Below are 24396 nucleotides of genomic sequence, written 5' to 3'. Positions count from 1 at the left end.
CAGCAACAATATATAAAAGATTATTAGGTAAAGTCAGCATGCTCACCAGCTGGTGCTTCATGTAGTAGACACAGAAATGAAGAAGTATGATCGGAATCCAGCATAGAGCTAGTTGGTCCAAATATTTATAGTACAGTAGTATGAGGAAAAATGTGCTTTAATGAATTACGAGGCTTCAGTAAAGTATACAATTTGTGTTGATAAAAGCTTTTAGAATTTGCTCTCCCAGGCGTTGCATATGGAAAACAGATGGACATGGCACAATAACTCAATCACAGTAAGTAACTGAATAACACATCACAACAACACAATATACCACCGCAGCACAGAATCATTTTTCAGAGCTGTATGAATACATGTAAAAGCCTGTGTATTGTGAACCTGCTACTCCCACTCCGAATCAAAGTCACCCAATTTTTGTTTTTCTGTGTGATGAATAGACTAACATTAATGGCCCTCTGAGTGAAGAAAAAAGAAGAAAAACCAAACCAAAAAAAAAAAAAAAAAAAGCTCATTTAAGATGCCAGAATGGCTCAGGCAAGTCTTGCGAAGCAGATTTGCTTTTACAGAGCAACACTTGTCAATTACTTTAGACCTGACTCCTGGCTTAGAAAAGGTCGCTGTTGTGAGTGGCTGCATGTAATGCAACCCCACCAGCTGCTGAGCTGATGCAGCCCCTCACTCTGGCTCCCAGCCAGCACTTAGTGGTATGAAGAGAGGAGAATGAGGCGTTTGCCTTGGATTGCTGCCATAGATATGCCTCTGTGGTTCTGAATGGATTGCCTCTGTGTTCAGAAACAGATGGACTTAATGAAATTAATAAATAGATTGTGATATTAAGAGGGTGCCCTTCAGCGGCTGAGGAAGGAAGGCAGTGGGCAGAAAGAATGGCCCTGAAGCATTAACACTGCATTATGATGAGAAAAATGATGTGCAGTGTCCTGGGGACTCTCAGGCAAAGAGTGTGCTGCACCACGGCCTCGAGACTTATGAAGTGCTGATTGCTATGATCAGTGGCTACTGATACAGGGTGACGTGGCTTACCCTAATTGTGGTCAAGTGTCTTTTGTGCTTCAGAGGCTCCTGTATGGCTGCTCCTGTGCTCTTAACCACCATTAATTTGGAGCACAGTATGTGTCTCTTCTGCAGCAGAGCAGGTGCTGTGTTTTAAAATTATGGCTAAATGTTAAATTGTAGAGCAATGGGAATAATTCAGAGCAAAAAAAAGGTATCATGGCTCGTATGCCATGATGAAAACAGTGGCAAATGCAGGTGCTCAAACTTCATCAACAAGTAATCCAAGTGGAGGGATCTCACAATAGTTGGCAGAGTTTTGGATTGACAAGGGATTTGTGGGAAGTGCAATACAACACATCAGCATGAGTGCTTCGCCTCAAAGACAGACAAACCAAACACCAAAAATCACTGAAACACTTGAGATATTATCTCTTTGATTTTATGTCAGAGGAGTGCGCCTCTGTCCTCAAGAAGCTAAAGGTGGTATTATAGTTAGAAGCCCTAAATAGCAATAGATAATGGGCAAAGCCTATCCCTTTAATAATTTAACAATAAAATGCTATGTTTCTGTGCAGGAGAAGAGGCCTTAACGATATTTGTGGACAAGAGGAAACTGAGCAAGAAAGCAGAGGTGAGCGATTACTCGGGTAACTCCTCCACTGTGACTCTGGAAGCTCTGCACCAGCTGGCTGCCTCCTACTTCATCGACAGGGAAAGCACCCTGCGCAAGCTGCACCACATCCAGATCGCCTCCACTGCCATCAAGGTAACGCCTTCTTATCTCTTTTGTTGAGTTCTTGATACGCATTCTCAGACTACTGCAACGACCATCAGATATTCCATGAGCCAAACTAAAATCACATTTTTCTGAAAATCAGATAACTTAAAGCATTATCTCTCTCTCTCTCTCGCTCTCTCTCTCTCTCTCTCTCTCTCTCTCTCTCTCTCTCTCTCTCTCTCTATGTGTATATTTATAGATATATATGTATGGTGACAAGGGTTAGGCGTCTGGTAAGGAGGTCTGGACGCTATTTTCACAGACTTTGAGTAAGCTGCTAAGTAGTTAAATTAGGCAAAATAGGGCTACAAGAAAAGCTGAATATAATTATACATTACACTGGAATTGGTATGACCAATGTAAAATAAACTCAGAACAGAAATAGAAGAGAGCAAGTGCTTTATTCTAAGAAGCCTGGAATCACAAACATAAGACCTTGTGCTCCTGTTTTTTATCCTCTGTTATAAAGCATCAGACTGGCTTTGACTGTAAACATGAGCTTGCACAACATCGTGCTTACATGATTCCAGGGTTTTAGGCCTTACCTCTCACTGCCATCTGGAGCTGCTATAACATGGGAAGCTGCCCAGAGAAGCCTCTTTTGAACCCCTTTTTAAATGAAAGCAAGGCATAATTACCATTAGTGGAAATGATATTATATGATAGTCTGTCCTACGCCAACTACTTTCAGTGACATTCAAATACATGCTGACCTTGGCAATGTCAAACGTGTAAATGACAGTGTGTGGAGAAGTGTTATTGTTAATGCATCTGACAACAGATTTTCAATGCAAATCCTAACAGATGATGAGCAACAATGCAGAAAAGCCAACAAATTCAAGAAGTATCAGAAAAGTAAATATCATTAAAGAAAACTGTACTAAATAAATATAGACAGTGAAGAAATACAAACTCACTGCACACTGCACACACACTGCTGTCATCTCTATATACAGTCCACACACTGCTCATTAGAAACAATCACAGATTTCGGCTGAAATTTGTCTGCCGCTTCCAGGTGTCATTTGCAAAGTAGAAAACTGCATCTCTAAAAGCCATACTTGTAGTTTTGTGTGTCATTTCCTTCTTATAATACAATGATCAGCGGTAAAGTGGAGAATGATGCTTTTTATCAGCCCGCTTGTGATGAGATATGATCTTCAGCCGCCACAAGCAAATCGAGTCTGGAGGAAGCTCTGTGATGTGCACATATGGTGAGGGGAAGATAAATGAATCTTGTGAAACACAGCTCGTGACAGGTTTCTGCCTCTGGCTGTCACCTTCAGGTAGCATGGGGTTAATAGGGCTACGGAGGGGAGGATGACCCTCCTTTCTGTCTTTTTCATTCCTCAGAACACAGTGGTAGTCAGCTTGTGAAGTGTGGCTTTCTCTGCTGTAGCAGAACATGAATCAAACTCCCTGTACTTTTATCAAAGCTCTGTCCTCTCACTACATTGTGTTCAGGGAGGGTTGGGTATTTCTTTTGCAGCTAAGGTGGGCACATCAGAGGTGCAGAGGCAGCTGCTTTTGTGTGTTTCATTTCTCGGGAATTAGGGTTTTTCTGTAGCTACAGAAAGGAAGAGAGAGTGTGCTTTCATGCTCCAAAGGCAGTCATCGGGCGTAACTGACAGGTAGGAAGTGGAAACAGGAGAAACTCACCTCCATCACCGGTTGAAAGTGAGTCAAAGGAGCGACAGATTCCTCGACGCTTGTGCTTCATTTCCACAGGGCGTTGACCCACACAGCAGTGGAACAGATACAACTAAGCACTCCTCTGCATGAATTCAAAATCGAACAAGTTGAGGAATGAATGAGAGGGGGCTGGCGAGCCGAAGGCCCCCCTGCTGTCTCCATGCAAAGGGGAAATCGAAGCTCATTTCGGAGGAAAAGCCTGTTACTGTTATGGTGTGCAGGGGTTTGGCTGTGGAAATCTGGCCTCAAAGAAGTCATGGCACAGAGCAGAGTCTATGAGCGGATCGGCTTGTTTCCACAATGAGTAATGACTACAGTTGTTGGAGAGTGTCGGGGATCATTTTTGTTATGATTTGAGAATTTCCCAGACTGAATTGATGGCGATATCCCCAACTGACTCAGGCCGTATTTGTCAGTGTGTCTGCACACAGTGATGAACAAGGCGACAGACTTGAACAAGCAAACGGCAGGAGTCTCTGGTTTCATCTTTTCATCTTGTGGACAGCCTCTCGATTGTATTGTGCTGTCATTATGGTAGAGAAATGCATTTTTGTGTTACCTGACTCAATCGATCGCAGAGAAGATAGGCCACTAACTTGATCATCTGTGATCACACTCAAGCCAAACTTTATTTTTACAGCATATTTCTGGCATAAACAGAGAGAAGTCAGTAAAACTGCCTCAGTAACAGATTTCAGACAGAAAAAATACTCGCTAAATCAATTTTACACATACTGACACACTCATAAACGCATGGCTTGTACGATTTAAGACTTAAGCTACATTAATCATTAAATCAAATTGGCTATGAGACGTGATTATCACCAACTCATGTAGCTCATTGTTTTGGTTTTTCGTCCCACAACTCTTCACTTCAGTTCATCAAACCCCGTTTAAAGCTGCAGAAAGCACCTAATTCCACCAAACAAGCTCCGATAAACACAATATACACTACCTGGGTGACACCAAACAGCAGTGTACAGCAGCAAATGTTGTGACTAGCTGGTGATGAAAGTGTAACATCCGAAGCAAGATAGTTCTTTGACAATCAGGTGGAAACTAAACTGGAGCAAAGGTGTGTGTGCTGGATGTGAATGTAGTCAGTAGATTTAGGAGTCGGAGCAGCTGCAGGCTTTGGAAGTGTTTTTTTCACCACTCTATATTCCTATTTAATTTTTCTTTTAATGATATCCTCAATGCTTTGTGACAAAGAAATATGGGAGTATCCCAGACAATATATTAAGCGTGATTCAGAGCGAGTTACGTCTTCATCGTTGTAGTTGGAATGAAAACACCACACCACAATTTTCAGTTCATCCAATTTTGTCCCAGAAAAGTTCACACCATGAAATAGAAAAAATAAATAAATAAAAAATAAAAATATGCCAAAGATAGACAGAAATGTTCAACAAAGCTCCAGCCTTTGCATCATTCCTCATACAGCCATGTGCCAAGATACAGGTGGCCAATAATGTCCTATTAAGTATTTTTAATATACCAGAATGCATCTACAGTGAATAGCAGCTGCTATGCAAAGCGGAAATTGAATGCTCTGCTCATCAGTCAATGTTTTTGCCATATGGCATATCATATGGCATATCAAATAATTCCTTATATGGATTCAATATTCATGTGGTCTGAAACCCAGGGTTGTATCTCATTTCCTCACATTCATATCAGGATTAAAATCCCTCATGAGGGAAACAAGGGATTTATAATGTGATATAAATATTATAGTCGAAGAATTGCACTCAAATTATCTTCATTTTCCTTTTCCCATTCGCAGAGGATATTTATTCTTCCGCTCACAATCCCCTTTCTTCTGGATTAGGCTTTTGATTAAAGAAGCCCACACTGAGTTTTCACTTCCCTGCAGCACTGGCCTCATATGAGTTCCCAAGCCCTTCAGCCCTCTATGATTGTGTTACTGATCGACTGACCCTCATTGTCTCGCCTCATCCATCTGTCACTTTACACCAACTGTCCTCTGACAAGCCCGACCAGGACAAATCGCTGAACAAAATATGGTGTCCCAGAACCACAAAGAGAGAAAAATGAGAATCAGTCAGATGCTCCCTGCCGTGTCACAGCAAGAAAAAGGAGAGTGCTGTAATAAGATCTCTTCTTGCAAATGAAGTGAAAGAAGATGCTTTGCTGGAGATGCTTTGTGGCAAAGGTCAATCAAAACGTCTTCAATCAGCGACTGGACAAAAAAAAAAAAAAAAAAAAGAAACATTGGAGCAAAAGATGAGTGAAGCAAAGTACAGCACTTTAGATGAATCTAAATGAGCTCAACCCTGTTTTCACTTTCTCTCACATTCACAAGTCAAATTGATTCCCTACAAAACTAGTTTATTTTAAAGAACGCAGGAAGGCAATGGTGTTACACAAGGCACATTTTCTTTGGCTCCCCTCTAATGTTTAAAAATATATTTTTGTAAAGAAATGTAACATAACCATCTCAAATGGGTGCTGTGGAGAATTATTAAATGAACTTTTTATTTGTTGTTGCCCAGGTGACAGAGACCCGCACAGGTCCTCTTGGATGCAGTAACTATGACAACCTTGACTCTGTTAGCTCTGTGCTGGTTCAGAGTCCTGAAAATAAAGTGCAGCTGCAAGGTTGGTTTGATTTTTACCCCTTTTATGATGATTGTCGTGTTATGTTTTTAAAGATCAATCGTTCTTCTGAAAGGTATATGCACAAGGCGCAAATATGGCATACAAATATTCAGATTTATAGATTTCATTAAGTTGTAAGCTCAGCCAGCACAATATTGCCACTATACTTTCACTGTCACTCCCCAAGTTCACAGTTTGATGACTGTACTAAACCCAGCTTTGTTTTACAGGCTTGCAGGTGATCCTTCCGGACTACTTGAGGGAAAGTTTTGTGCAGGCTGCTCTCAGCTACATAGCCTGTAATGGAGAGGGCGAATTTGGCTGCAAGGACAATGACTGCTGGTGCAACTGTGACACCAAGTTCCCAGAGTGCAACTGCCCGTATATGGACATCCAAGCCATGGAGGAGAGCCTGGAGAGGATTACAGAGACATGGGGGATCTTCTATAAAGAGTTTGAGGAATCAGGTAGCAAATTCTCTAGAAAGTAATGGATTCCTTTCACTTTGCACGCCTCATCTAAATGCAGGCAAATCAAACTTTTAGAGTATAAATCATTTATATGACAGGGAGTGAGGATGAATTCAAGTGTTTTATCTGCACCGTTAAATCTGAGTCAGGATCCTATGTGTATGTTCCTCCCTTTTCTATGATTTATAGGTGGACTATAATAGCTGGTTGTGAATCCTGGGTGCTGGCACACTATCTGCATAAAGCAAATTAACAAGGCGACAGGACCGGATTAAAAAAATCAACAGCTTTCGGCTCAGGTAGTTTACAATATGTCTGGAGCAGATTAATCAGCTATAAAACCCATTTATTGCAAGTCCGGCTTTTCATATCACCGGGGAAACAGTTTGAGTGGAAGCTCCTAGCATAATGTTTGGTTATTATTGCTGTGCTCGGTCACCCTGCCTTGGTGATTATTACTCAGGTGAAAGCAAAATGGATGTCTTTTTTCCACTCCTCAGATTTGGCTGAAATATCCCTAAGTGCAATTACTTTCAAAGTTTATGTTTTAATAGCTGGGTGTGAGTGAGGGCAGGACCGTGCTCAGAATGCAGACAACCACAAGTGTCATAAATGTGTCCTTCAGTGAGGGATATCGCAGATTTCTAGCTTTGTCAGCAAAGGAAGATGCCAGGAAGTGGTCTCACCACAAGACACAGATGGAGATCACTTAGTGACATCTTCCTAGAACCAATACTATTGTTCACATTAAAACAAGCAATGACTGAAAATGACTATAACCAGTCATTTGTCCCAGATGTCTTAAGCAGGCTCCGGTCTGTAGCTATATGTTGCTGTTACATTCAGACTAAACTCATTTATTTAGTTCATGTGGCAATGTAGTGGACAATTTACTCTGTAAGGGACAATAAAAATGCTTTGAACTTGAACACAGTGTTGCAGCAGTAATACCCCATCAGAGATGCTGTGTTATAGCATTTTTAGAGAACAATATATCATATTCACAATAATTTTAATGCCTTGTCTCATCGAGCCAAATTACCATTAAAAAGTTTGCTTTGTGCTTCAAAGTGCACCATCTCTCTCTCTTTTTTTTTTTTTTTTTTACCATTTTTGGTGTCATTCTTGAGGCTTTTTGTTTTCTTTGCTTTTCAGGTAATACAATCAAAATGTTAGAGGTGACTTTTTAAAGCACCTGCCAGATGCTGTGTCCCAATTGAAGTACTCCAACATCTGACCATTTTCAAAGGCTCCTTCAAATGCAACTGAGTCTTCTTTTGCCTTAAACTGGAGGACACAACTGGTGCACCATCTGCATTTTATAATAACCCATGATGCAATGTGCATAAGACAGTTGTTTAATGGAGTGTTGAAGTGATGCTTGTCAAGTCATTAAGTCAGGGAATATAACACGGCGATATTATGATTATGAGATATTTGCTTTCAGGTGGCCATCATATTACATGAACTGGACCCATGACTAAGCCACTGCAGGAGGTCAATAAATATGAACATAAATGTTGTTTGCAGCTGAGGCTTGTAAGCACAGGATAAAAGTAAGGCCACATAGATACAAAGAGTGTTAACATGCCAGGTCTCCATCATGTGTTGAAGTAAAATGTCACTTACTTGCACTGTATAATCTGGTATTGGTAGACCCAGGAGTTACCCAACAAAATAGCGCAATTACACAAACATCAGATGTAGGTGCAAGGGTATTGAAAAAACACGAAATGAAAACACCTGCACACTGACTCCAAACCACAGAGGTACATGTTTAAATAGACAGTGTTTCCCAAGCCCATGCAGTAACATCCTTTATCCAATCATGTGTTCACAAAGTGGTGAACCACTCTCCATCCTCACTTATCATCCACTGAGCCTTTCCAGGATGCTCCTTTCATACCCAATCATGATACTATCACCTGTTACCAATGAACCCGTTTACCTGTGGAATGTTCCAAACAGGTGTTTTGGGAGCATTCCACATCTTTCCCAGTCTAGTCCAGTTTAGTTGCTCCTGTCTCAAAGTGCTTGAAACGTGTTGCTGCATCAAATTCAGAATAAGCAGATATTTACAAAAATCAATGAAGGTGATGAGTTCAAATATTAATTATATTGTCTGTGTTTTCAATTGAGTGTATGTCAATAAGTATTAGCAAATTGTCACATTCTTTTTTATTTATTTTTTACACAGTGTTCAAACTTTTTTTGGAATCAGGGTTGTACAATATTCATAACCCTGGGTAGTTTGGGTGGGAAATCCCACCTGTAATCACATAGCTGCTATTGATGTAAATATGGGTGTGATAACCACCATTTGTCATGATGGTATCTAATGTTGCACACAGTATAGAGGATATTGGATGCTAATAGTCCTCTTAGAAATAAATATGACAATGCTGTATTAATTTTAAAATGATAAAATACCCTCTTTTATCTGTCTTTTCTGTTAAAGATGAATTCAAGGCGTTCTATGCAAGGCTGCCCCAGAGTTATTTCCTGAACGTGTCAACTATCCAACACTTGTGGTCGATTGACAACTTGTTCCAGTGGCGATATGAGCAGCTGGAGAACAGCATGCGGGTCCTCTCCAAACGAGCCCAGAGAGTCATCTTCAAGCTCTTCAGTCTTAGTAAAAGATGTCACCGACAGCCCCAAGTCCGCCTGCCAAGAGAACGGTGAGTGCAGCTGCTGAAACACACAGTTTTAGTCTCTCTATGTCCATGTTAAAGGTCCCACAGTTTGCTCGTTTTCAGGTTCATACTTTCATTTTAGGTGTATACTGAAAAATGTTAACATATTTTCATTTTCAAAAAACTTTTTTTTTTCTCCTGCTGTCAATTGCTGCAGCACCTTTATTCACACGCTGTCTGAAACACTCAATTTTAGTGCCTGTCTCTTTAAGGCCCTTCACCAAAAAGCCCAGTCTGCTCTGATAGGTCAGCTCTCACAGGCCGGAGCAGGAGCTGCCCACCGTGTTTCTGCATCAGCTCTGCAGGTGTTTTTGGAAACAAGGCCATGCGGGGGGCGTGGCTGAGGGTGGTGACTCTATGGTTGTGACATCACAACCTTACGGAAGTCCTGATGGCTCTTTTAAAGACACAATTTCTGAATATGGGCGGTGTGCAATTCTTAGTGGATTGAGCATTTTGAGGTTTTCACAGTATTTATATTGCACCTAGACCAGCTTTATTTATATATGTAACTCTCACTTTCTACAATATGGCACTTTTAGCCATGTGGCTCTGATAGATTTGCTTTTTCAATGTGTTTTAGTCAAGGGTGACTTTCTCCGGAGTAGGATCCTGGGTGAAGCTAGTGCAGCCAACATTTTTCATTAAAGCAGTGTCTTTTTTATTCTCTTCTTGTATATGTCTTCCCTTTCTGTTTGATCTAGACTCCAGTAGTAGTTGCAAAGTTGTGGCATTTTTTAGCCCACAGCTAATGTACATCGAATCATAGCCTGCAGGTCCCTCTATAGATTTCCTGGGACGTAGGTGGAAGTAAACAGGCTGCTATACTGTGGTGCCATTTCACTTGTATACCCTCGCTATATCCCTTTGCTGTATGCAAAGGATTTCATTTTTATCTCTTTTTTACAGCTTTCCACTAGAAATATGCACACCCTGCTACATGTTGAAATGCAGTGAAATGGCATCAAAACAAGCTAGACATCTACAGCATAGTACAAGTTTTTAACCCAATTTAGCCTCGTTTTTATAGACACATATGTTTTCATTTGCAGATGACCATAAATGAGCTTACCTGGCTTACCTTACTGTTATCGGCTGTTCCAACAGTCAACTTTTACTTAAGAAAGCCACAAGTCTCTGTTCCATTAAATCTTTATCAGGCTTCATGAAATCTGCATGAAATGATGAAATCTTCATTTCATTGCACCGGACTTCATCTCCATGAAATCCCTGTGAAACCAGATTCTCTGCATGGGTTTCATGACTGCAAAGAATAAAAAGCCATGTTTATGATTTTATGTCTTTCTCAGCTTAAGAAGTTTTCAAATCAAATTCTGTATTTCAGCTGACTACAAAATCAGATGAAATTTTGAAAGAGGGATTGAACATTTGTTGATATGCTGCCCTGTTGTATGTAAGTGAATGAAGCTAAGTTACAACACTTTCACACCTATTTTGGCAAGGTTAATCAGACAGTAGGTTTTTTCTCCTTTACATAACCATAACCAACTCGAACCAACTAGCTAATAAACTGAAACTAGCCTGAACAACACATTTCTTTCTCACACCTAAATGCATGTATGTCAGTATTACCCAAAGTGAGCGACATGGCCGTTCCAAAAATGTTTCAGTGTTTTCTGATCTGCAACACCTGTTGCCACGGTTTAGTTTAGGCAACTAAAACTAGTTGATTCAATGGGGAAGGCCCACCATCAAGGTTAACCAAAACCATTGTTGACTGTTGTTTGGACACAGAAAAATAATCATAGTCTCCAGTGTAAAACTTCAGTCCACTTCGACCTTCTCCACGACATTGTACAGTGTTATAACAACATTGTGGCTTTACTGCTAAGAGAGGACATTATTCACATGGCAGCAAGAGGTCACTTGTCAGGTCATTGTAAGTATTTGACCAATGTTGTAATTTTTCTGCTAAGGACAGTTTCTGAATTTCAGACTAATGCCAACACTAGATAAAGCCCAAGTTCTCTTCGGCTACTTTATTCCATCAGAGGGTGTGATTGCCAATGGCGATGAATCCAACCATCACTGTAAGTCACACAGTTTTCAGATTGACTGAGCTTCCACAGTAATGGTGGTGATGCTAGAGAGCACAACACATGAATCAACCAGCAGATTAATCTTTACAGTGCTTGCTGTTCAATGTCCAGTCTCCCTCTCTCGGTTTCTTTTCTTCTTCTTTCCTTTCTCACACTCAGTGTACACCTCTGTCTCCTTCTGTCTGCCACATTGCCAAAACAGACATTAATCAATGATCTGTGCAGCTGATATTCCCACCCACTTGCCAGGAAAAGGAGTGGGAGCATCATCGCCCTCATCCAGGCGGAGTTTATCTATGTTATTACCGTCACGTCAACTGTGAAGCTTTCCCTTTTTTTTATGTCTTCACAGAAATCTCCATACTCAGTGGAAGGAGGTTGAGAATGGGATGTTTGTCAGTTTGCCTGGGAGAGAAACGGAAACTCTCGAAAAAACCCTCGCTCTCTCTTTAACATCCTGTTCAGGGCACTTGAGATAGATGAGAGATGTGTGATTGATTTTGCTTCCTGGGGGCTACTTTTCGTCTGTGCTGACAATTATGAGCAAATAAGCCAGTCGAAGCAGCAGTCAGCTTGGCTTTTATTAGGCGGGTAATGATAAGACTACACAGTACACTTTGTGCTCAAACTTTTGCCATTAGGCATAATGATGCACATTGTCATTCAAGTGATGTTTTTAGTACTTCTGCTTTAATCAGCTTAGAAAATGCCTTTCTTATGCGCAGCCTTCCCCCAAAAAAGGTGCCAGATTTTTTCATGAACTCCAAGGTCTTGTGTGGAGGAGTCCTCTCTCTTCTTTGTTTGACTACAAAGAGAGCGCAGTTAAGATTTGACTAAAATGTTGAATAGCTCTTTAATGAACTTGTTGGGGCATTCACTAGATCAGACCAATTTAATCTCTACAGCTTCACACTGTTTCAGTTACATTAAATTGTACAGGAGAAATGGCGAGAAGGTGTGATATATGCAAGAAGATTTAATTATTGCATATCATGACATGGGGCTTCCTTTACGTTCTTTGTATTGACAGCTTTTGCTTGTTTCCCTTATAATTGATTGACTGGTTTGGCAGTTTTCTGTTAAAAACATATACATAGTACCTCTGACAGATGATAACTTGAAATTAATAAGAAATAAGCGACAGTGTGCTCCTTCGGGGAGCATCTATTGCAGATCTGACAATATAAATACTGGGAACAAGTATAAAACATGACTTGATGATGATTTGATGTAATAGCTATGTATTACTCACATTATGGGGACATAAATCTGTTTACACAGTCACATTGTGAGGACTCGCCTTACTTGTAGAGACAAAATGCAGGTCCCAGTAATGTAATTAAATTTTAAGGTGACGATTATAGTTAAGGTTGGGTTAAGGTTAGGATTAGGGTAAGTTTAGGCATGTAGTGGTTATGGTTATGATTAGACTTACATTAATTTCCTGGATGTAATGTCCCTGAAAGTGATGAGGACATAACGTGTGTGTGGGTGTGTGTGTGTGTGTGTGTGTGTGTGTGTGTGTGTGTGTGTGTGTGTGTGCACCATCAAATGCACAAAGCATATGAAAAATAAAAAGGAGTGAAGATTGAAAAAGAAGGAAAGGTGAAAATATTTTACAGTATAAAGAGAGAGAGATCTTTTTTTTATCAATTAATTCCAGTGAAGGGCAGTCGTAATGCTACAGCATGCAATGGTATGGTTTCCACAGGACAATGCACAAAGACAAGTGTACAAAGAAGGTTTCTGGTTTTGTGGAGTTCTGAAGCTTGGAGTGGAAGAACTGTACTGGCCTGCACAGAGCCCTGACCTCAAACCCATCCAACACCTTTGAGATGAACTGGGATGCCAACTGTGAGCCAGACCTTATCATTCAACATAAGGTTGGACCTCACTGATGTGGTTGTGATTGAATGGGAGGAAATGCCTGCAGCCACATTCCAAACTCTTGTAGAAAACCGAAAAACAGAGGAGCACAGGTTAGATTGTAGATCAACGATTTATTTTGTAATCTCTGGGTGTACACGTAATTGTGGCAATGTATTGTACATTGCTTCAGTCAAAACTCGATTAAAGTGCATACTGATCTTGTGTCAGGATATTTGATATGGATTTAATTTTAAAATCCATCAATCTCAGGGAAACACATTCTTAAAAATAAAAATAAAAAAACCCTGGGTTGTCCCTTTCTTAAAAATATAGTCTATAGTAACAGATCTTCAGTGTCCTTTTAATCACTTGAATCAGAGTTGTTTTTACATATTTTCCCAAAAAACTACAGCTGTACAGGCTGAACTCATTTTCAAAACAGTGTTGCCTGCTGCCTTAAAAGTGGCACTGAAGTGAGAAGACACTGTGATTTACAGCAGTAGTTTGGAGGAAGAGTTGCAGGGAGCAGGAAGGCTGTACATAATCACACCAGGGAACTAACAGTACAACAGCAGTCTTGTCTTGGCGACTGCTTTGCTCTGCTGAAGCTGTCGGAGGTGAAATACCTTGCCCACAGGTAGCGAGTGATGGAAAGGAAGAGCACTCTTGGTTCATTTCCCATCACTGCTTTTTCCATTAGGGGGTTTTGATATTCAAATCAGTGATTTTCTGAACTTAGACTTGCTTCCTACTGCCAAGCACACAATAAGATTGGGATACAGAGGAAGGATGCCCCTAATGTAATCCCGCAAACATTTTCAGATTAGCATAAAGTTTACCACAATGCTCGCTCATCAAAGAAAAAGTTTTTTTTTTCTTTTTTTATCTGAAAGGAAAGCCAGCGGTATGTACTGTGCATTTCTTCTCTTCAGCGAGCAAAGAGGATAAGAGGCATAAAGGGATCACAGTCGAGAATGTGCTACAGACGGGAATCAAACTCCGGTCCACATGGGGGAATTATGTGTACGTCTGGAAGTCAGTTCCCTACGGCTGCAGCGCGCTTCTAATATTTATGTCACAAACTCATCCAAGACAACTTTCTCCGTCTCTCGCTTTCTCGTCCTTTTCAAACATGGATGCTTGCATTCATATTCTTTGAATGTGTAACCTCCATTCATCGGGCACTTCAGGACAACAAAAACATGAAAACTGGCGTACTCCACAGCAATCTCAGGCCAGCCTGACTCAACAACATGACAGTATTCCTGCAAACAATATTATACAATCTTGACGTCATCATTCTGCTGGAAATATCCAAGCAAGAGATTGTAGCTGTGACATTAGATAACTTAAAACCTTGTAATGCGTCTAATCCTAGAAGGATACTAATTTTGAAACACAGGTAGAAATATCGGTTTTCTACTTTTTCTACTTCTTGGTTACCAGTCCGACGAATCCTGCACCATGTATAATTGGTTGCCTTGAAAATGAGTAATGATTTTCTATGAGGTGCCAAACCAGACCTAAACCAAAATTGCAAGAGAAGTTGACAGATTGTTAGAGAAGTTAGAGGTTAGGTCTCTCTCACACACTGAATGGCAATTTAACCTCTCTCGCACAGTAACTGAGCCTTTCTTGTCCACGTATCACAATTTCCTCTCTTAATTTAATGCTTTTAACACTCTCTTCTCATTGTAAACAACTGGAAAAGAAATTAAAACCAACAAAAAAAAACTATATGGGCACAGGCCAAAAAAACACAGAGGTCAAATTACCTAAACCACACTTGCTTGAATCCTGTCAGGCCTGTCTGCATACTTTACATTATGCTGATTATGGTTGCTATTTTTAACGAGCAAGCTGTCTGTAGACCCAGACAGGTGTCCTGGACCCAATAAAGAAGCTACCCAATAAACCAGCTCATCCTATAAGCCCCGTTCAATAACTACTCCCTCTCTGCCTCTCTACTTCTTCTTCTGTTTTTCTTCTTTCCCTGGTGCAGGCCCCAGTCCTACTGGCTGAGTCATTTCCAGTCACTCCTGTATTGCTCAGAGAACAACCAGCTTGGTGCATTCTCTGAGGAGCTCCACAGCTGCAGCTGTCGATACGAACACAGCCCGTGTCAGCTGCCACCGCCTTGCTCTGTTGGGGAAGGTTCGGCTTGTGCGGTGTGTGCACCAGACAACCATACCCGCTGTGGGAGCTGCAACCCAGGCTTTGCTCTGATGCAGGGGGCCTGCAGGCCCATGGTGGCAGACTCTACAGAGAACTACCTGGGATTCGAGACGGACCTTCAGGATTTGGAGCTGGGCTACCTACTACAGAGAGCTGACCGCAGGCTAGAGGTATTTTTCTTTTAGCCTCCATTTAATCATGTCAGCCTGATCAAGAGCTGAGCTGTCTTTCACAGCAGTAGCCTGCGGAGGATATATTCACTCATTAGAATTACTAAGCATTGCAAAGTCTCACCCTTGTGGCTACTGACAAATTACATAGTTTCCCCATGTTTTCCTTGTATCTGTTGTACCACATTTAGATCATCTGTATTTTTTAGCAATTTGTGGTTGATTGATTAGAACAGAGAATAAAAGTGTACAAAACCAATTCAGATTTTGTAGTGATTTGATCTGATAATGTAGATAGATGATGATACAAGGTGAGCCAGTTACAGTCAAAAATACATTTATTTTTTCTTTACATTATCCTGAATATCACATAATTTACTTGCCTAAGGCAAGCAGGCATTGCCCAAGAAGTATACAAGTATACAATTAAAACCAGATGTACCCTATTTTTTTGCCTCAACATAACACTAGTTTACTTGCATATAAATAAAAATAGGTGAGATTGAAGGGTAATGCTTGACCTCAGAAATGGCAGCTTGATGCATCTTGTGTCTTACAAATAAGTTTGACTGTGTGTTGAGATTTTTCTGTCAAACTGCATGAAAATAGATTAAATGGATTGATGTGTTCAAATGCAGGAGGTAACTTAATACCTATGCCTTCTAAGTAGCTTCTATTCCTTCACTCCTTGCTCTTTTCCTTCAGTGAATGTTGGCTGTAAAGCATACTTGTGCTGGCATTTTGACCCATGTGATATGTAAAGACAACAGGATAAAATTTTCCAAGACTGCACCCCAATCATTTCATAGCAAGTTGCTCACTGATCACCAAATAAGTTCAACAGGCTTTTTGCTTTTTGGGCCCATTTAAAAACTGTTTCTTGTCACATGGCCTGAAATTTCAATTATGCGTTTTCCAAGAGACATACTGTACTTCATAAGCACAATGTGCTGTTTCCACTATAGCCGGGTACACTTACTGCACGTCATCCCTTTTTGTAAAAATGCCCCAAAAAAATATACCTCCAGTTCTCCACAAACCAATGATTCAGCTGTAATCTTGCCTTTATGTTGATACAATTGAAGTTTTGCCCTGCATGTAGATACTCACTATGTTCATGAGTGCAGTATGTCCATCTTGTTTTTATGTCTGTGTGTCTGTTAGGTCCATGCAATCTTCATCAGCAATGACATGAGACTCAACAGCTGGTTTGACCCATCATGGAGAAAGAGGATGCTACTGACATTGAAGAGCAACAAGTACAAGTCTAACATGGTCCACATGCTGCTGGGAATATCCCTCCAGATCTGCCTTACAAAGAACAGCACCCTGGAGCCTGTCCTTACTCTCTACATCAACCCCTTTGGAGGGAGCCACTCAGAGAGCTGGTATATCCCTGTCAATGAGAACAGTTTTCCAGACTGGCAGGCAACCAAGCTGGACCTGCCCTTCGAGTGCTATAACTGGACTCTGACGCTGGGCAACAAGTGGAAGACGTTCTTTGAAACGATTCATATCTACCTTCGGAGCAGGATAAAGACCCAAGATGGAGTGAATGACAGCATTTATTACGAGCCTTTAGAAATGACAGATCCTGCTCGGAACCTTGGCTATATGAAGATCAACAGCATCCAGGTCTTTGGCTACAGCATGCACTTTGACCCGGAGGCAATCCGTGACTTGATTCTGCAGCTGGACTACCCATACACCCAAGGTTCCCAAGACACGGCCATGCTTCAGCTCTTGGAAATACGAGACCGAGTCAACCGACTGTCCCCTCCAGGTCAACAGAGGTTGGACCTATTTGCTTGTCTTCTGCGGCACCGCCTCAAACTGACTGCGAGCGAGGTGGTTCGCATTCATGCCTCCTTGCAGGCCTTCAGCTCACGTCTGCCCAGTTCAATGGATTATGAGACTACCAAACTGTGCAGTTAACAGCTGCTTGGTGGGAGATCTGGACTATATATGGCTTCAAGGAGAACTCCTGAACATAAGAATTGTGGCCATTGTGGGGCAGATGCTTACAGTCTCGATGGATTACCAAACATACAGTAAATCAGGAGACAAATTATAAAGAATGTACTCATCTGGTTGTTTTGGTTTCTGTTTTGTGGCAACAACCTTCAGTGCTATATCATAAAGAATGAGATGGATCAGCGAGAAAATGCACAACTGTTTCAGAAGAACAAACTCTACAACAAAAGAAATCTACAGTAGAAATTCAGATATCACTATATAAAAGGTGAACCATCCTGTTTCAATATGACTGTCCTCATTTATACTGTAAGTACCAATGCCAAATGAATGGACATTTTATGGTAAAAATGGTACAGTCTGTTTGTTTGTAATTTTTATATGTTCCCTTTGCTTCAGTGACAGTGCACTTTCCATGAAGACCAGAAACAGTGGTGTCAGTCAAGATTTTGTAGATAAATTGATATTAAAACATCATGTTATAACAGATTCCAGCTGTTGGAATATTTTTCACGGTACTTTTAATTATCTTTCTTCTTATTTTACATACACTTTAAAAGGTTTGACAAATTAGAGTCAGGGTAAATAAACTGGATCATGAACTGTTTGTACGGCCATGCACCTATGTTAGCTATTCTTTTTTTGCTTTTTTTCTACTCCTTTTGCTTAATAGAAATTCACCCAGTAATAACATCACAAAGCTTGAGTGTTGTGAAATGCACTGCGTGTCTGATTACTTAATCTCTCTTTTCCTCCACCCACATCAGCAGGTCAAACAAACAAGGTAAAATGTGCTATATGTAGTTTTTTCAGATGTCAATCTATAAATCGCCCTTCATCTTGGTACGGCTTCTGTAATACAGGTAATGAGAATGAAAATTGAGGATTTATTATAAACTTTGTACTGGTCCTTTAAAATCAAGTGGTGAGCACTATGTTAAGCCAAGGAGGTAACAGCAGCTTTTCAGTTGGAACAAGATTGTCTTTTTTTTTTTATTACAACCCGTTGTTAGGCACAGAACATGTCAATAGCTCTTTTTAAAATAAGCCAAATTTAAAAACAAGTGTAATTTAAACAGTTTCTAAAATAGGCCTAACAATCTTCAATACACTACTTAAAATCTGTTAAAAGTCTGGCTAAAACAAATGTACAAGGCCCAGAGTTCCGATCTAAAACAAAACCCGATAACGGCGGCTTTCCTGCTCCGAGTTCGGTGCCGTCGCCACCCCGCTCTCTGACTTCCTCCTCTGACTCACTCCGTAGGAGGACGAACCATCGGCCAGGATACCTGGAACAAAACAACCACGGCGGCAGTGGGGGGTACACAACATGGTACAGCTAAGACGCCTTCCTTTCGCGTGCCAGAGTGTTACTGGGTCCCAAAGGGTACTTAATCGTAAGGTCGTGTTGTAACACTCTGGGCTTCGTCGGCTCGGCTGCTGCCACCACCTCCTGTCCGGTCTCTGGTCCCTGTCTCAGTCGTAGTCCTTTCAAGCGGTCTCTCCATTGCTTGCTGTGTCGGTATCGTTGTACTCCTCTTAATATTTGCCGCTCGTGTATCTGCACCTTGTGACCCCCTGTCCACCTGCTCCCCTCTCGCTGCTCTTGTTTCCGTGTGCGCCCGCTAAGTCCCTCCTCCTTGCATCCAGTTGGTTGCTCACCGCTCCGTTCTTCAGTCCTATTGGCCAGTCTATACAGAGGTAAAGCACTTCACAGGTGCAGGTTATCAACCGAATGACAAAGGATGCCCCGGCAGGAGGTAAAACATAAACTCAAAATCACTTCAACCTAAAACCATGAAATAAAACATAATAAAATCACCACTGCAAACCAGTAACACAATAAAATCATGCAGGAAAAATATAAAATCATACACAATACAAACAAAATGGGTACACAAAAAACAACTTATACTTCCACCGTGCGACACTTCTAGAAAAGTTAGACCATGGTAACACCATCAACAGCCTCTATTTGATTCCATTTGTACCTTTAATCTACTGAAAGTTAAGACTACATTTCTCATGTGGTTTTATTGTAATGGAACCGACTTGTTCCCCCTCAACAACAGCCCTTGTTTAAGGTAAACCCTGTATGTAATTCAATGAGGCAAGCTAGTGTGAAATTGAAACTATGCAGTTTGAATAGTAATACGAAATTGTGTATTATTCACACTTTTACTCACTAACGTTGTTAAGTCATCAAGTTCATTCTGTTTCCAAATTTAATACAGTGGTGGTACAATGGTACTCTTGGAAGTGAGTAAAGGGCAGAGGTTGGCTACAGACAGACTTGAGCCCACGTTCCAGGACTGTTGAGTGCAGGTTTCAGGTCATATTTAAACTTACAGCGTCTGTGCCAGGTTTGAGAACGTATGTATTCAGTGTATTTTGTGTGTAAGAAGTAGTTCTGTCAGTTCTGTTTCAGTCTCTATCTGGTAGTATTTCTCTCTCCACGATGTAATTGGAAGTACCATCCTATCCACACTGGATGTGTTTTTGCAGTGTTGTCTTTTCAGTCTTCTTTGTGATGGAACAGATACATTTTAACCATCGCAGCTAACTACACCAGCTGTGTAGTAGCATGTGCCTCATTCAAGCTATGTAACTGCAACCTGAAGCCATTTTTTTTATCGCTTACACACACAGATATGCGTATGTGTTGTCAGTGAGCTCTGTCAAGCATGTCTGGGGTGCACAGCAGTACTGGGGCTGAACAGATCCAGTGTAGACACTGAAAGAGGACAGCAGCTGCTGCTATTGTGCTGCTGACGTGCTGCTTCCGCTGCATGGCCAGTTTAGACAAGGTGATGGGACCAAATACCAATTAAGCTCAGGCAGCACACAGCACCTTCTGTCCAACCCAAGTGCATAGCAGCTCAACAAGCTATTGTTGAACTTTGCCTGCAGGACAGTTTGTGTGTGGTATCAGTATGCCAAGACATGCTGTGAAGAAAAGGAAGCAAACAAGGGCTTCACTTCACTAACATTACAGGTCATCCTGTACCTACAGTATGTTGTTGTTGTTTTGGTGTTTAAACATGACTACAATCTTTCCCTAACTCTAAGCTGATTGTTTTTGTAGCCTGGCCTTAATAACAGGCTGAAAAAGCAACCATAATTACCATTTCTACCAGAAAACCTTTTTTTTATTTTTTTTATTTTTTTTGCCATGTCCACAATCTTTCTGTAGCTTTAAGTGGAAACTTAAACTAAACTACACCTTTACCACTCAGCATTTACCATGCACCAATGTCTTAGGAATAACCAATGGAAGAGGTAGATTACGACAGTTTCACATTACCTCTTGCCTGAAATCATCCACCGTCCGCTGCACACATCATCACTCACTCTTGTCAATTTCAGAATAAGGGCAGTATACCCATGTTTCCTGATGAGACAGAACAAAGTACTGCATTGCGCACACTCTGGCCTGAAAAGCTGATAGTTCTGAAATAAGAGTCAGAAGCTAAAGTTTGCCATGCAAGAAAACTGTTGCAGTTTTGTTTCAGTCAACAAACATCTTTATAACAGTGCATTGGAGGATGTGTCCTTGATTATGAACAACGTGCTACCTATAAATATTGGCAATAAAAATATCACTATATATAAAACATATATATATGTTCTATAGTTTTGCATGAACGTTAAAGTTTGTTTGTCAGGTGTTTGAAGCACACGGTAAATTTAACACTGGAATGGGTGAAAGTACTGGTTTAAACATAAACTGTCAGACAGGCTTAGCTGTGTGGGCTCTGTTTCAGCTGTGGGAAGGCTCAGGCTTTCTCTTTTTTTCTTATTTGCATTAATTATACTCCAAGTATAATTGCGCCATGTCTCCAAATGAATAATGATTTATTGTTGTGAAGGAGATACACAAATGTATGGATTTTTAGTTCAGTCACTGATCAAAATGCTGTTGTGCCTCTGCAGAGCAGGTCAAAGACGCTGTCTGCTTTCTTAATGTCAGGTATAAGATGCCACCTCTAATCTGTTATCATGTCATGCCTTAATGACACTGCACACCAAAGGGAAGTCATGCACCTGTGAAGGTTAACAGTCATCACCTCAATTTGCCTGCTCCCCCTATCAACTCCAACTCATGTCAAAAGCTACGTTGGACGAGGGCTGTACATGGATGAGTAGTGTTTGATGAGATGTGTGAGTGCTGGAATGTATTACCAAATGTCAGCATGTCTTTTCCTGGATACGGCCGTGTCAATTACATGGAGGAAATGAGTGCTTCACTGCAGCGTGAAAAGAGCAGGTCAGAAAGAATGGGAGACAGCATCTCTGGTTGTGTTTGTTGGTCCATGGTGACTTTGGACATTCAGTGACCTCAGAGTTGAAACCGACATGGTCTCTTACAGCTGGCTGGCAAACCCTTAGATTTGCTAACCAGTTGTATTTATAACTCCATACACAGAAGGGAAAGGAATCACCAAATAGGAAATCTGCGGGAGTCAAAAATACATGTTACCCATCTTTACCAAAATATTAATTAAACATAAACACAGTCTGAATAATTAGGGATATGGACGGTGTTTTTCAAAAATTAAAAAAAGAAATGTACTGAAAAATAATTCTGCCCTCCCACAGTATGTGTACCTCCTCCAGCAAAATAAAAAGATCCCAAGGTACCGTACCCATAATTATGATGTTTAACAGCACTCTGCTCATTGTGCAATTACCAGACTCTTTTCTAAAAACCTGTGCTGCAGAGGCAGCTAGCTATAATACATTACCATGAGCTTGTAAATGGCTCCATTTTTTATTCTACCAGTGTCTCCATGCAGCCTCCCTTATGACAGTGTGAGTGGGTGGCAAGAGGCAAGCTTTGATTATAGACACTTTGACCTTTAGTAGACTGTCAATCAAAGGTATCAGAGGAAAGAAAAAACTTCTGAATCTCTGTAAATGTGCTTAATTAAATTCTCTGTTTGTGGTTTACTAAAGATGACTTCTCTTATTTTGTTTTTATGCCTCCACACAAGCAAGAGCCATAGCCAGAGGCAGTATGTTTTCGCCCATCTGATTCTCATGAACACAATGTCTCAGGATTTGGCACAAACAAATCTGGCACAAACATTCGCTTGGACTCCAAGATCAACTCATTCAATCTTGGTGGTCTGACATCAAAGGTCACTGTGACCTCAACTGTTGACTTGACTGGTTGGACAAGGCATACAGCAGCAAAGCAGTTTTATTCTGCTTTGGCTGAGAATACATTTTACCCAAAGACAGAATATCTATTCTGATGATGACCTTAGATTCTCTTTAAATCAATTATAACCAGATAGTGAACCAAACTCAGACCACCTTGATGTTTGCGCCCACATCTGCTCAGCATTGTAGCTGTAGACATCTTATCATGACCTGAGGCGAGATCATTGCCGTGCATCATCCTAGTAGAGATAAAAGGAAGAGTTACTTTTTAAATATTTATTTTGACATGGGGTTTCTATTCTTGCTTTCAGTTGAAGAGGTAATAGGCTGGCTTTGCCATTTTCTAGACATTTTAGGTCAGAGTTTAAGTCTAAATCGATGACTGTGCTTTCTAGCTAAGCAAAGATAAACATTTAATTTACTTTTATTTCAAATCCTGCATTGTTTATGTCCATGTTTCCTTGTTAGCGTTCTTCTTCCCTGTCTTTGCTGATGCATTCTTTAATTAAGAAAATGTCTCCATATTGCTACTAGAGGTCAAAAACTTCACAGGGAGCAGCGACTTAAAGCTTATTTACATGAAATGATTGCTCTCCCTAATCTTACCCAAAATGTTTTTGTTGCAGAAACCTACCTGCACATTGGACTAGGAGACAGGGCTGCCTTTAGAAATTTTAGTAGATTCAATCATTGATTTGGCTAATGCATTTCCAGTGCAACTGCAATTTCAAGGAGAAAAAGATTGCATGAAGATTGAATGAGTGAAAATGAACTAATTTAGTGACACAGATACGAAACGTTATCTAAAACGGGAGCTGCAACGTGTACTAATGGTGTTGGTGAAAGTGATATTTAGCTGAGTCAGGTAGCTTTTGCTCTCACATCTGCCATTTTGTTTCCTGCTTTAATTTCTGCTCCCATTTGCACAATTAAGGATGCTCACACTTATTATAACAACTGGAGGACATAAGTTATCCCTGAGTGGAGATTAGTACTGGCCCTGTTTTGTCAACAAACATATTTGTACATCCATTTCAGAAAAAATCTACTTCAGATCTATACTTCTTGCGTTGTATTTTCACAGTGAACTTAAATCTCAGTGTCAGTGTGGATGTGCATTCTGCTGGAATAAAGTGCAGGGCTTCAGCTTCCACACAGACCAAACTTTTCCTCCCCGGGGACTCAACAGTGGAACGAAACAGAGAACAGGAGGAGGAGGCAAAAGGTAACTGTCGCCCGCCAATAAATCAATACGCTCCTTTATTACTTCAGAGAACAAAAGGCTCTGCACCGAGATCGATTGCACCGCTGAGGAGCCTCCAATAAGAAAAAAATATAAATAAATAAAAGTCTCCTGGCATTTGGCTGCTCTGTCCCCACGACCAGATCAGCATCAATTTATTACCGATGTGATGGTTTCCACCTGATGTGTTTTTGTATAAGCACAAATCAATCCTGAGTTTATTAGCTGCTATGATGCATTGTAAAATGGCATTACTCAGGGTGCCAGATGAATGCCATTCATTAGGAAGTAAGGCTGCATTGACTGCGGCTGTGCAGGGAATAAGAGAGAGTGTGAAAGATGTACTGAAAGAAAACAGTTTTGGTTTATGTTTTTCAGTATTAATTATTAGATTACTACATATAGCAATAATAGCACTAACATAATCTGTCTGAGGAAAATATTATCCCAAATATTATTACATT

General features: G+C 40.7%; 1 protein-coding gene across 1 annotated transcript in view; it reads left to right on the top strand.

Moving 5' to 3' along the window:
• brinp3a.2 (bone morphogenetic protein/retinoic acid inducible neural-specific 3a, tandem duplicate 2) overlaps positions 1–18133 on the top strand; it is a 49801-nt gene extending 31668 nt beyond the window's left edge. The window contains exons 4-9 of the mRNA XM_076726430.1: positions 1593–1783; positions 6004–6109; positions 6340–6576; positions 9038–9260; positions 15207–15549; positions 16714–18133. Coding sequence (XP_076582545.1) covers positions 1593–1783; positions 6004–6109; positions 6340–6576; positions 9038–9260; positions 15207–15549; positions 16714–17484 — 1871 coding nt within the window. The 3' untranslated portion in view covers positions 17485–18133. The remainder of the gene's footprint in view (positions 1–1592; positions 1784–6003; positions 6110–6339; positions 6577–9037; positions 9261–15206; positions 15550–16713) is intronic.
• The last annotated feature ends 6263 nt before the right edge of the window (positions 18134–24396 follow it).

This window comes from Chaetodon auriga, chromosome 3, assembly GCF_051107435.1.
Source record: "Chaetodon auriga isolate fChaAug3 chromosome 3, fChaAug3.hap1, whole genome shotgun sequence".
In the NCBI taxonomy this organism is placed as follows: Eukaryota; Metazoa; Chordata; class Actinopteri; order Chaetodontiformes; family Chaetodontidae; genus Chaetodon; species Chaetodon auriga.
The sequence above is the reverse complement of the archived record's forward strand: the minus strand, read 5'-3'. Positions and strand labels throughout refer to the sequence as shown.